Source organism: Balaenoptera physalus, assembly GCF_965194825.1.
Source record: "Balaenoptera physalus genome assembly, chromosome: 6".
Classification (NCBI taxonomy): Eukaryota; Metazoa; Chordata; class Mammalia; order Artiodactyla; family Balaenopteridae; genus Balaenoptera; species Balaenoptera physalus.
In genome coordinates this window covers 48,191,724-48,203,971 of record NC_138885.1, presented here as the reverse complement: position 1 = coordinate 48,203,971, position 12,248 = coordinate 48,191,724, and the positions used below count along the sequence as shown (strand labels likewise).

Here is a 12,248-nt window from a genome sequence, read left to right as displayed (position 1 = left end):
CACGAGCCGCACGACGCAACCAAAAAAAGGCAGGGGGTGCTACTGATAAAAGATGTCCAAACCCAACCATATCCACTTCGTTTGACCTTCTTTCTGTAGTTTGGGTTTGAAACATTCTGAATTTCTAGCATATTAAAGATCTTACTTCCTTTACCATGAGGCACTTCTCCTGGTACAAAGGAAACAATTTTTGCAGTCTTACTAACTGCAAATTTTAACTTTTTTCCCTTCTTATAAAATAAAGCTTCAACTATAAGTCTACCTTGGGGATATCACAATAAAGCGAATCACTCAAAATGTTTGGTTTTCTTGTGCATAAAAGTTATGTTTACACTGTACTATAGTCTATAGTCTATTACACATGTACAATAGCATTATGTCTAAAAAACAATTACATACCTTGAGGAATAATTTATTGCTTAAAAATGCTAACCATCATCTGATAACACAGGGTTGCCACAAACCTTCAATTTATTAAAAAAAAAAATTATCTGCAAACGCCATAAAACAAGGTATGCCTGTACATTGTGTAACTGTGGTGCAGTGGAAAGAGCACTGAATTGGGAACAAAGACCTAATGCAACAAATTCCTTAAAAGACTGATTTACACCCCTCTAAATAAGTTGTTTTTAACCACTTGGACAGTTTCCTAAAATAAATTACAGATTTCCCTGCTTCCCTAAAAAAATAATATACTAAGAAGAATATACTAAACTTTTCTGATAACTTGGAGTTATTACAAATACCAGTATGTGTTTGCAGTGGATCACACGGCTTGTATTTACCTTGCCAACCAATGTGGTCAGATGCTTGGTACTTCTGTGCAGTCCACGTGTAGCCTGTGTATATGCAACATCCTCATTACAACAAATGTGGAGAGACGCAATATCTCACCAAAAAAGAGTGCTATTTCTCTGGAAGTAATAAATTCATAACTAGGATTTTGGAGATACTAAATCTCAACACTAAAATACTCAATACTATCAATAAAATCTATTTGGTTCCTACGTTCCATACAGCAAGTGATCCAGAGTTTGTAGAGGGAGGGGTAAAATTTACCAAGTATATTTAGATTATGAATTCAAGCAGCAAGACATAACTTGTTTGTTTCTAGAAGATAAGAGTGTACATAAGACCCCCTAAAATATAACATTGAAAGACTGCAGCATATTACAGGATAGTAGTGTAAATAGTTTATTTGCTCATATGCCATGAAAAGACCAGAAAAGTAACATGAACTGCTTTTATAAAACATTTCTAATATTGCTAAGAAGCAGGCCCATTAACAGACAAACAGAAAAGAGCATGCCAACATTATTGTCTATTTGTAGATTAATAAATAGGCAATTATTTTAACATATGTTCACCAGTATTGAACTTTGGAAAATAGCTGCTTTGTGGTGAAGGACCACCTAATTTGTGTTATATCTTACGGTCAAATTGCTTTTTTCATCAAAATGAATGTTGAGTCAGACAAAATCTTGGCATGTTCTTTTTTAACGTACACATTATGAAAATGTGCTAGCAGGTGGCAGTTTAAAGCAACCTTTCTGTAAATATGCTAAAGTGAAAATGTAGTAACTGATCCCTAAACTGTCCTTGTAGTTAAATATATATTAAAAAAAAAAAACCTATAAGTTAAAATAACATTCAGATTGTATAGCATAGGCTGATGCATTTTTAAACAATATTTACAATATTACCCAGAGGCTTAGGTGGGAATTAAAGAGAAGTGTAAAAACCATAAAAAACTGCACCAATCTTATAGCAAAATATCTGTACATTTAAAAAGAGATATATAACTACACATTATCCAAGGGAAATGGGACCTTCACCAGAGTTCACATAAGCACAACAAAATAAGAAATTCAGTGGTTAAATACTATACAATAAACTTTACAATTAATATATTGATGTCATGTACCAAAAGGTAAGCCAGAAGCAGAATGTATATTATGAAAAGTACAAATTAGCTTCAGTCCAGTTTTTGACTTTGGAATGGATCAAGTGCCCTGCCAGAGAGGAAGGAAAAATAGCAGTGGCTTTGTTGGCCATTTAGTCCCATTTCATATCACTTAAACTTAATCCTGATGTATTTCAGAAATTTAATTGCAATTCCCCATAAAGTAATCTTGGAAATGCAAGCATTTTTAGCTTTGATATATGATGCCAAATATATCTTCTCCAGTCTACAAAAAGAAGGGGGGGTGGGGGGGAAAAAACCCTGCGATTGTCAGGATAATAAGGCCAGGATTCTAACACTATGCTAGCAGAAGTAATCTTGAATGCTTGTTGATAGAGCTAGTGAACCTCTCCCTGGCTAGCAAGGCACTGATTTCTATTCTCAGGATTGACCCAAAATGGTCCTCAGAAATCCTAATACTGATTACTGAGATGTTAATTTTAGTGCTAATTAATAAACATTTGCATTATTTTTTAAAAGCTGCCTCTAGCTGAAGAACACAGTACTGCAAATAAAGTCTTATACAACATCTGTGTGCCATCATATCGTCGCATTCATACCAATGAATGTCTCTCATAGGGCATCGCACCCCAGCACAGAAGCAGAATGTGAAACAAGAGTTGACTGATTCTGTGCCACTGCAATTACATCATGTTTGTACTTTGCTGGGGCTTGGTTATGGACAGAAGGAGTTTATCGTGTGACTTTTTCCTTCTTCCACGTTGTAAGCCCTTAAAAATACCAAGTTGATGGGTATGGCTGAAACACAAAATTAACTCCTTAAAAGACATCTCAGCGAAGGAAGCCCACAGCAGATGCATCCATGTTATTTACAACTTATCAGGAAACCAGGGTGGGCCATCATGGGACAATCACAATGGCAGGTAATGAATGTAATATGAAATTTACATTTTGGTTAAAAATTGAATAACACACTGGTGTAAAAAGATACCTAATCAAATCAAATCCTATTGCTTTGATTAATCTGAGCAGGTACTTCCACTTTTAGGCACTTGTTAACAAAGGTTGAAAGGAGAGCCCATCATTTTTAAATTCCTATGTGTTTGCTAAATCTGAGCCCTTAGAATATTTTCATCTATGTTCAAGGCTGCAGTTAAATGATAGCACATAAAGTTCACATGGTCAGTTTCATTCACACACACCCTCTATTCATACAGGCAGGTCTCAGGTTCACATGGTTATTTCGGCACCATTAACAGAACGCAAGTTCTGATCATCAAAGCGCCGCCTGACACTTCTCCTCACCGCATCGGCTCGTCTGTATGGTTGGTTTCTAAGATCTGTGAAGAGGAGAGCACCAATAAGAGAAGTGCAACCTTTAATATCATGTTTCTAAGCAAGACAAAGGCCAGCTGGCAGCCAATCAAAGCAGCTTGTGTAGAAGAGTCAGCTAATGGGCCCTTCAAACTCATTGAGAATCTGAGCCAAAAACATGTACTTTGCCCTCAATATTTACAGTCAAACAAAACAGCATGTAATACTGGTGTGATTCTGGGCTCTTTTAGAAAACTATATGAGAGACTGCTTCTGTCACTGGCCAGAGAGTCTAGCTGAAGTCTTATTTTGAAATGTTTCTTCCATTGGAAATGGCTATTGCTTAGTAGTTATTTTTCTTTCCGGAAACCTGAACACCAACAACAACTGCAATATATTTTAAACTGCAAAACTAATAAAACAAACAAACAAAAATAAACTAATAAAACAGACTGCCCTGTCCTGTCTTATCTGAAATTTTTATCAAGGAAGGAACTTATGCATAGTTTGCAGACACAGCTTCCATTATTTTTATTCCATTAAAATTAGCTGAAGTCAGATTTTTATTTTGCGAATTAGAAACATAATACTCAACCACTGAATAAAAGTAATCACTAAATCAAAATAACACTCCATTCCTGAACATTCTTTGCTGCCACCCAAGATTTTTTGTTTTTCATTAGAGGGGCAAGGTGGTATGAGCCCTCCGGATTCTCCAATTTGTACTGCCAATGAATAGCAGGATGCCTAACTGACGACAACAACAAAATGCCTTGTTGAATGAATGAATCAACCACTGCACATCAGTTCAAGCAGGCATTGTTCTAGAGGGATGAAGTGAGATGAACAGGATGAATTTTAGTATATGTAAGCACTCTTAGTGTGAAAGCATGCTTTCTTGATGAATAAGGTAGGTAGCCTAGCCAGCAGGTAGCCTCCATTTAATGGAGTCAGGACATGGTGAAAAGAAAAATAAAGCAGGCTTCATACTTCTTCCCCTTGTTTTGTTTAATTAGTTTGTATTTCCCTTTCATTAACTTAGTATTGTTGATCTCTGTTTAGAAACAGTCTTACCTTTAGAAAGGGAAACACAAATAACAGAATTAAAACAGATTTAATCTTTTTAATCCCTTCACCTACTCAGATTGAAAATGGATGGGCCATACCTGGTCCACAGAATGTTTGGCCCCCGACTTAAATTTTTAAATACGGTTTCCTGCTATTTAAATTGGTGATTAACATAAAAGCCAAGGTTTCTGGCTTCTCTTGGAAAACTGGAGGATCTTGCAATACTGGGCCCAAATTCTAACATGGCAAAAACAAGCCAGAGCTGAGTGAGTGCTCAGTTAGGCACAGTCCCCACCAGCTCCTGACTCGTTGGAATCTGTGACTCTGCCCTACTCCTAAATTCAAGCCAGGAATAGTTTTGCATGCCCTAATCCTCCTGAGCCTTTGCTTCCTTGCCCAGAGTGGTAAATGGAGGTCAGAATTCCATTTCTGGCTAGGGATATGCAGGGACCTGCAGTTCTGTGGTTCCTGAGTCCTCTGAGCAATTAGTTCTAAGAACCCTAATCCTTCTTCAAAGACTACAGATCACATTCCCTGGCCAGGACTTACTCTCAATTTCTTCAGATCAAAATGGGGTTAACTGAATAACTTGAAGGCCAAGAAGGGGTAGAGGGAAGGACAGCCTAGCACCCAAAGCAAGTATAATCATCAGCAAATACCCGTGCCCAAGCCATCACACTTGAGAACATGGAAGCAGACCAAAAAGTCCGGGAGAGAGGCTCAGCCTCACATCATTGGAATGTGAGGTACAAAGACTTCTCCCTGGTCAGACTCTCACCAGTATTACCCTCAGCCATAGATTGAAATCATTGATCTGCATACAGAGAGAGGAGGAAGCTAAGTAAAAAGTGATGCTTGCCAGCTCTGTGTATCCTCCACCACCGGTGTGCTAGAAGAAATCCTTACCCTCGAGTGAACATTTGGAAATTTAGTGATATTATTCTTCTTTAAAGCTAAACAGAAAAAAAAACAAAAACACAAAATGATGGTTAAGTAAAAATGGGATGAAAATGGAAAGCAATTCAACTTAGTGAATAACATTCCCGGGCATGTTAGCCAACAGAAGAAGAAAACAGGAGGCCATACTACAAAAGGTGTTAGAGAACACAAGGGAAGGGTGAGCATGTCTTCCCACCCAGCTCTCTGACCACCCAGATCCAAGCTGCTTTGAAGTTTGGCTCCAGAACAATAGTTCAGCAGCAAAACTGACAATAAACAGTAGCCAAGTAGATGACAGTTTCTAGCCTTGTTAATAAGTACTGGTGGGATAAGTACACTATAGAACAGGCAACAACACACCACATCCTTTGATATCTTCAGAGACACAGGAACATACATAACAAGTGCAATTCATAGAAGAGTTAACGCCACAAAATAAACATGTAACCAGTTCCATGTCAATCTCAGCATGGGAGTCAAACAATGGCTGTTTCACATACTCCAGTTAGAGTGTGTGCTTCCCTTGTCGCTATTCTAATCAACTGGGCACTACAGAGAAGTTTGTTCCTTATTTAACCATCAAGAACTAAGCCCAGGCAGTTACTTCTTGGGAAAGTTATTATTTCTGGTGCCCCCATCTTGACCAAAGAAGCAGATCCAGATATGATCTCATCACAGAAGAAATGCTCAGGGTTTGACATGGAACAGAGCCACCAGTGAAGAAGCATGAATGAGATAAGACAGTGGGAGCTCCTAAGCCTTTGTTCTCGTTTCTTGCTTTGCAGCCTTGCTCCAACATGGAATTGTTGATAGCTGAAATTTGGGCATGACACTCAGAGGGAAAAGAGGTGAGTATAAAGCTATAGATTGCCTATATCAGCTTATACAGGCTTCTAGGTCAAAAGAGCTCCCTGAGTTTAGCTTGTACCATGAGCTCCACCACACTGTGGATGATGGCTACAGACTATATAAGACAGTTAAGAGAGACCCAATTTACAGCTGTGTGTAGTTCACAGCTCCTTCTGCAAATCATTTTGCAAATTTAGAGCACCTTGTATTCCTGAGAGTTTGTATAGCAGCTCATTTTACTATCAAAGCATGCCGAGTACAAAAAGGCTGGTTTAATATCTGTAAATCTATTCGAACACACTAAGTGCTCAATAAATGTTAGGTATAGTAATTACTGTTATTAATGACTGTCATTTTGTGTTCAAAGATATTGGCCCCAAAATCTTAAAAGCAACCTAGTTGGTCCCAATCCTGACTCTCAAAGAAGTGCTCTATTCATCGTTTTCTGAAAATTTCTATAAGTAATTGCATTAATTCAACTCGCACACACCATCACAGCCATGTGGATTCACAGATGTATTGAAAGTGCTAGTGAGTAAGCAGTTATGACTGAAATGCAAAATCATGCAGTGTGAAGACCACATAAAACACAACATGATGGAGATGGCAATTCCATGCTAGGATGTTGGGTGGCCCTGACACACAAACAGAGGGTCATTAGGGGTCAAAAAATCTGTAGCAACCTTTTAAGAGCATCAGGTGAGAAAGAGTAATAGTTTAGTAATGGTATTCCTCAGTGAGAACAGGTTCGCAGAAAAATCGAGAGCCACGCTTGGCGGTGCGAGCAGTAAAGGGCACAGTCTTCAGCACTGCATCGAAAATGACAGCCAAATAAGACAAACAGAAGAGAGTAAGAAGCCAAGATCTACTGCATTAGTATACGGTTAGTGCTTTGTTAATCATACCTGGGGTAAGGGTGGCAGAGGTGAGCAGGAAGGGTGTAAGGCAATATATACCCAAGTGAGCTCATAAAGCCTAGAGGAGCTACTCAGTCTTTACTCATTCTGGGGTAGAACATGGAAAATAGTCCAAGGAGGAGAAAAATAATCCACTCCATAGACAGATATTCATTTACCTCCTATGGCATATCAGGTCAGACAAATAGAAACTGTACATTTCACAAGCCAGGTGTCACTAAGCTGGAGAACAGACTGAAGAAAATGGCACTCTAAGTTCTTAATATGCCACGGCTGGATGCTTCTCTACCTACAAGTCAATCTTACCGTGGCCCTGAGGCTAAACGGTGCTGCCCAAGGAGATCTGTTCCTGCTCTTGCTCATAGGAGAGCTGCTCCCTCAATGTGGGAGAGGCAAGGAGAGAGGCTAAACAAGGAAGCTTTATCTGGGAGCCATCTGCAAGCCACTGCAGGGTAAACACAGATACGGGCAGGCACAAATGTACAGAACACGTGTGCACCCTATGTAGAGACCTATCCCACTGCTTACACTGGTTTACTCTGGGCAAGGAACTCTTTATTGACTTCCTTTTTAGGGATTTATTCACGTATTTTATTTCCTTGGGTCTGAGCTGATGAAAGAAATCTGATTTGGGCAGTTTGGGATCCCTATTTCCAAAGCTGACTAAGCTATTAACAAGAAATGAGAAGTCAAAAGGCTAAGAGTTATATTTCTTAAAAATTAGGACAGTTGAGGAAATGTGAATAATGACTAGCTATTTGATATTAAGGAACTCTTACTTTTGGAGGTGTGTGATAATGGTCTTGTAGGTATGCTTGTTTGCTTTATTAAAGAGTCCTTATCTTTTGAAGGCATATATGGAAATATTTCCAGATGAAATTGTATGTCTTGGATTTGCTTCAAAATAATTCCAGAGGTTAGGGGGTGGGAAGTAGGTAGAAGCAGACGTGTAACAAGATTGGCCATGAGTTGAAAACTATTCATGGGTGAAGGGTACATGGGAATTCATCATACTAGTCTCTATACTTTTGCATAACATTTCCTACAAAAGAAGTTTTAAGTATCTTGGAAGCTGATAAACAGTATTCCTATGCAACAAACATGAAAGGAAAGTCACCTGTAGCCACTGCCCCAAATTATTGCCCTGATCTTTAAGAGGGAATGCAGAAACTCGGAAGAACTGGTTTGAGCAGAAAGCATTAGGCTACAACTTAATCAGACAAGAACCAATCTGGGTTAGGCACCATTCCTAGCTGAGAGAATGACCATCCCCCAACCCTGGGCTTCTGGGCTGTTGGTCTATCCGCATGAAAGCACCAGCTCCTGATTTCCTAACATCTTCACTTACTTTGAGTACGTAAAAAGGCTTTTAAAGAGCATGCTGGAAAAACATGTGTTGACTGTGCTTAGTACAGTATGGGTACTGTCCATAGCAGTTATCAATCAGGCAGGTGGGTAGGAGTGGTCATGAGGGAGAAAATGGAGCATGGTGACAAATCTAAGACAATGGAACATCATTAGAAAAAGGAGCCCTGGTGAAATCTACAGGGTTCCAATGATATTGAGAAACAGAGATTTTTTCAGAGAGTGTTGGGGTTCTTTGACAGGCAGTATACAGGCTACTATAAATATACTTCAAATACTAGCGTGGAGTTTCTCTGTAGTTCTGGATCTGAATAAAATCAACTGAAGAACTTGTAAACCCTGGACAAAAGCAGTAGCATAATCTGTAAATGGCCCAGTAACGGTGAGGCCAGTGGGATCTCCATGGGCCACAATGAGAAAATAGCCTTTACCTGTGATAATATCTTCAATGGCACCGTCTTTTCCTTCGTATACGTGTCTATTATCTTTAACTTGTCGCCTTCTTAATTCCGCAATTAATTCTTGCTGCTGCCTCTTTGATTTGTGGGAAGGAGACTGAGAAGAAAAAAGAATGGCAGAGATTAGTGGGACCAGCACCCACTGGAGGTTTGAGAAAATCCAAAATGTGTCTGAGCATTTTGTTACTAACAAGCAGCCTCAGTCCGAAGCACAAACAGCACCATCCCAAACATTCTGCTCAGCAGAGCAAAACTCAGAAAGCTTCTGGGAAGAAAAACTTTTGCACTAAAGAACGCACAAAACTGGCAGCAATGGGAAGGCTGGACACTATGGCAACAAGAGGCAGCTAGTAATAACCAGTGACTTGTTAACCTTTGGTCCAGAGGATCATGAGGAAGAATTCTTCGACCTGCCAGCCTTCGTGGTCTTCACCTATGTTGTTTCCCTCCATAGAATGCTCCCTCCCATTCCCAGAGAAGCCCTCCCACTATCAAGGCCAGCCTCAATGGCGACCCCGTGAAGCCTTCTGGCCCCGGGACACTAAGCCGTCCAATCATCAGGTTACCCGGGATGGCCTCTCTGTGTATCCATCTGAGATTTAAATTCCCGATCTCTATAAACTTGGAAATGCCACACAAACATGCTCTTAGCCCCATTCCAGTGACTGCTGAACAAAATAATGAATGAACAAGTGTCCATCTGCCAAGTTTCCAAGGCCTAGAAGGAAGCGGAAGGCATCCTGTGCAAATCTGGCTTCCTGGCCTCTTGACGGCTCCATCTCAGGAGCCTGGCACACCTCACCTTTGGGTCCTGCTGCTCCAGCAGAGCTTCCTGCTCCAGGAGTTTCTCCATCAGCGCTTGTTCCTGCTTTTTCCTCAGCTCGTTTTCCTCTTCTGCTTGCTGGGTAAAATCAAAAGTGGCAGAAGATGATGTCAGTGGAAACGCCAGCAGTCAAGATTTTTAAAAGCCATTCTTAGAGAATCCTTGGTTAGCCAGGAAGTAGAGTAAAGGGAAGGTTTGGAAGATCTACACTATACGCCTGATTCGAGGTTTTGCTGTCGGTCTGTATCACACCTCTTCATAACCTAGTAGTTGAGATTCACCCCTTCCAGAGAATTCCTTTCCTGATGGTTCTCTCCCCACTCAGCCTGCTTCTTAACCTCCATACCATACATGTCGGGGCACCTCCTCTTTTGGCAGCTCTGCTCAGTGATTCTCATGTGAGATTGTTTTTCTTCCAGAATCTCTCCCCCTCCCTACAGCTTCTCTGAAAGGAGGGGCTCAGATTCCTCTCCTTTCGCCCACTGTTAGGGGAAAACCTCCATTCCCTCGCCTCTTGCTTCCTCAGGGCCCTCACCGAGTTGACACTCTTGGGCTTTCTCCCCACAGCTCACTCACTTCCAAGGGAGGCAGTGACAAGTGTGATGAATTAGGGACAAGAAATCCAACAGGCCGACCTCAGCTCAGCCCCGCGGGGCATCCCCTCTTTTGAAGCCAGCCTCCTTAAAGCAACTTCTAATAGTCTAGCTGTGCACTGGTAAGTCATCTAATTCAGGGCCGAAGGGTAAGCTCACAGAGACACACCCTGTCCTCCAATCCAGCTTTTATCAGTAATAAAGTTTACATTTTCATCTCTGTTGCTTTTGTCTCGTTTCATTTTGGTTCAAACTTAGGAAGGGAAATGACAGATGACATCCTAAAACCCTAACATCTGCCCATCAAGTCCCTGGGTCAGTGTCAGGCTGGGCAGTTATTCACTATGTAATATGTCAGGGCAAGGAGAACATCCTGTCACGTCCCTGCCTGATAAGCGCCTCACACAACCGGCGAACAGGACCCCGGGGAGAAATGATAACGTGGAAGGAGCACCTGATGGGCTCTGACCTGTGACACCCCACAGACCAGCTTCTCTTTTTCCTCTGCTCTATGCACGACCCTGCTGAAGGGCCAGACTTGGAGACCAAACAGGGGCACTTCCCAGCTTGTATTATACAATTTAAAAACAGCATATATTTTCTTTTTAGACCTTAGACTTACAATTTTCTTTAGTGAAGAAGCATGGTCCCAGCTCGTAACAAGAGCCACCTTGAGCCATCTCGGTAGCACATCAGGGGACCCCAGAGTACCACAGCCAGCAGCTCTGGTGACCAGTGCTTCTCATTGCTCACGGCCCCCAGGATCTCGCACATGGACTTGGTGCTGTATTTGTGTTCATCCTCGCTGCCGGGGACACTTTCTTTCTGCTTGTGATATCACTGCTACACTAAGCCATGCTGAGAGAAGATGGCTAAATATTGTAACCTTGTGAGTTCAGTAAAAGGCCCAAGGATGGCTCTCCAATGCCATCAGGTGATGGTGAAGTGACCCACTGTTTCCAATCACATGTTTCTCAAAAATGTCCAAAGCCCTGCCGCATCCCTCCCCGCTCCACAATCACACTCCTCCTTCCTAGACCAACATTACCCAGCTTATACATAGACAAGCCTGGAGAATACAGATCGCAGTGTCTCCTAAGAGCACTGAAATCCCCTCATGCCCTGCCCTCCTTGTCTTCCTTTCTCAAGGGACAAATTCTTCTGACACAGATCTTTCTGGGTCACATGCTTTTTCAAGACCACGGTCCCGGATTATGTCATAGAGGGCCTCCCATTTAAAGGAAGGGCCATTATGGGTCCAGATGAAGAAACAGGGAGCAACTGTCCTTCCTAGAGCCATCTTTTGGTCCACACTAGAGAAATGTTGGTCCAGAGGCCCACGGGCCTGGGCAGAGCTACGACACAAGCAGGCTCTCCCTGACCTCAGCGACAGTGCCGCTGCCACAGGCCAGGGCTCACTCCTTCTACCCTTTACCCACTCAGCAACTCCACGGGAGGCCTGGGTTTCTCAGTCCTTCAACCTGCCTGCGAGGGTCAACAGTCAACGGGGCAGCAGTGGTCCTGGATCTCACTTTCCCACAGTCAGCCAAGAGCTTTTGTTTGGGGTCTGAGCCCCCAGCTGGCCGGGTAGAGACAGGGAGCATGACGGGCTGAGGGCCGCAGGAGCAGGGCCAGAGACCGCTGTCTCGTCCTCACCACCAACATCTGCTGCCCGAAGGCACAGGGCGGGTCTCTGCAGAGCCACCGAGACCCAAACACAGCTCTAGGAGGGCACCCACTCGAGAAGTAATGCCAGGGAAGGCTTGAAAGAAACCAGGCTCCTGTTTACCTTATAGGCTTTCACAAACCGGACAAAGACGGGAAAGAAGACAGAGGGTGGTGTCGTCTTGGGGTTTTCTCCAAAATACTTCACCACATCATCGAAGGCATCCTGTGAAGAAGCGAATTTCTCTTGAATGTCATTTTTCCAGCATTTGAACTCGGCACTCTGGGAAAAGAGCTGCAGCATCTCCCACAGGTCTCTGGCCTCCATCCTCC

General features: G+C 42.2%; 1 protein-coding gene across 4 annotated transcripts in view; it reads right to left on the bottom strand.

Annotated features, from left to right (window-relative positions):
- Positions 1-1,178: 1,178 nt before the first annotated feature.
- The window catches only part of FMNL2 (formin like 2), a 307,756-nt gene continuing 296,686 nt past the window's right edge, over positions 1,179-12,248 (bottom strand). Inside the window, exons 23-27 of one of the 4 annotated variants that reach the window (XM_082464960.1) lie at positions 12,040-12,141; positions 9,637-9,735; positions 8,808-8,931; positions 5,166-5,259; positions 1,179-3,264 (exon numbers count right to left, since the gene is read on the bottom strand). In XM_082464960.1, the coding sequence (XP_082321086.1) occupies position 3,264; positions 5,166-5,259; positions 8,808-8,931; positions 9,637-9,735; positions 12,040-12,141 (420 nt within the window). In that variant the 3' untranslated portion in view covers positions 1,179-3,263. Of the gene's footprint in view, positions 3,265-5,165; positions 5,260-6,777; positions 6,904-8,807; positions 8,932-9,636; positions 9,736-12,039; positions 12,142-12,248 lie in introns of all 4 variants that reach the window. The other 3 variants (XM_082464962.1, XM_082464961.1, XM_082464959.1) reach the window with 3 other exon arrangements.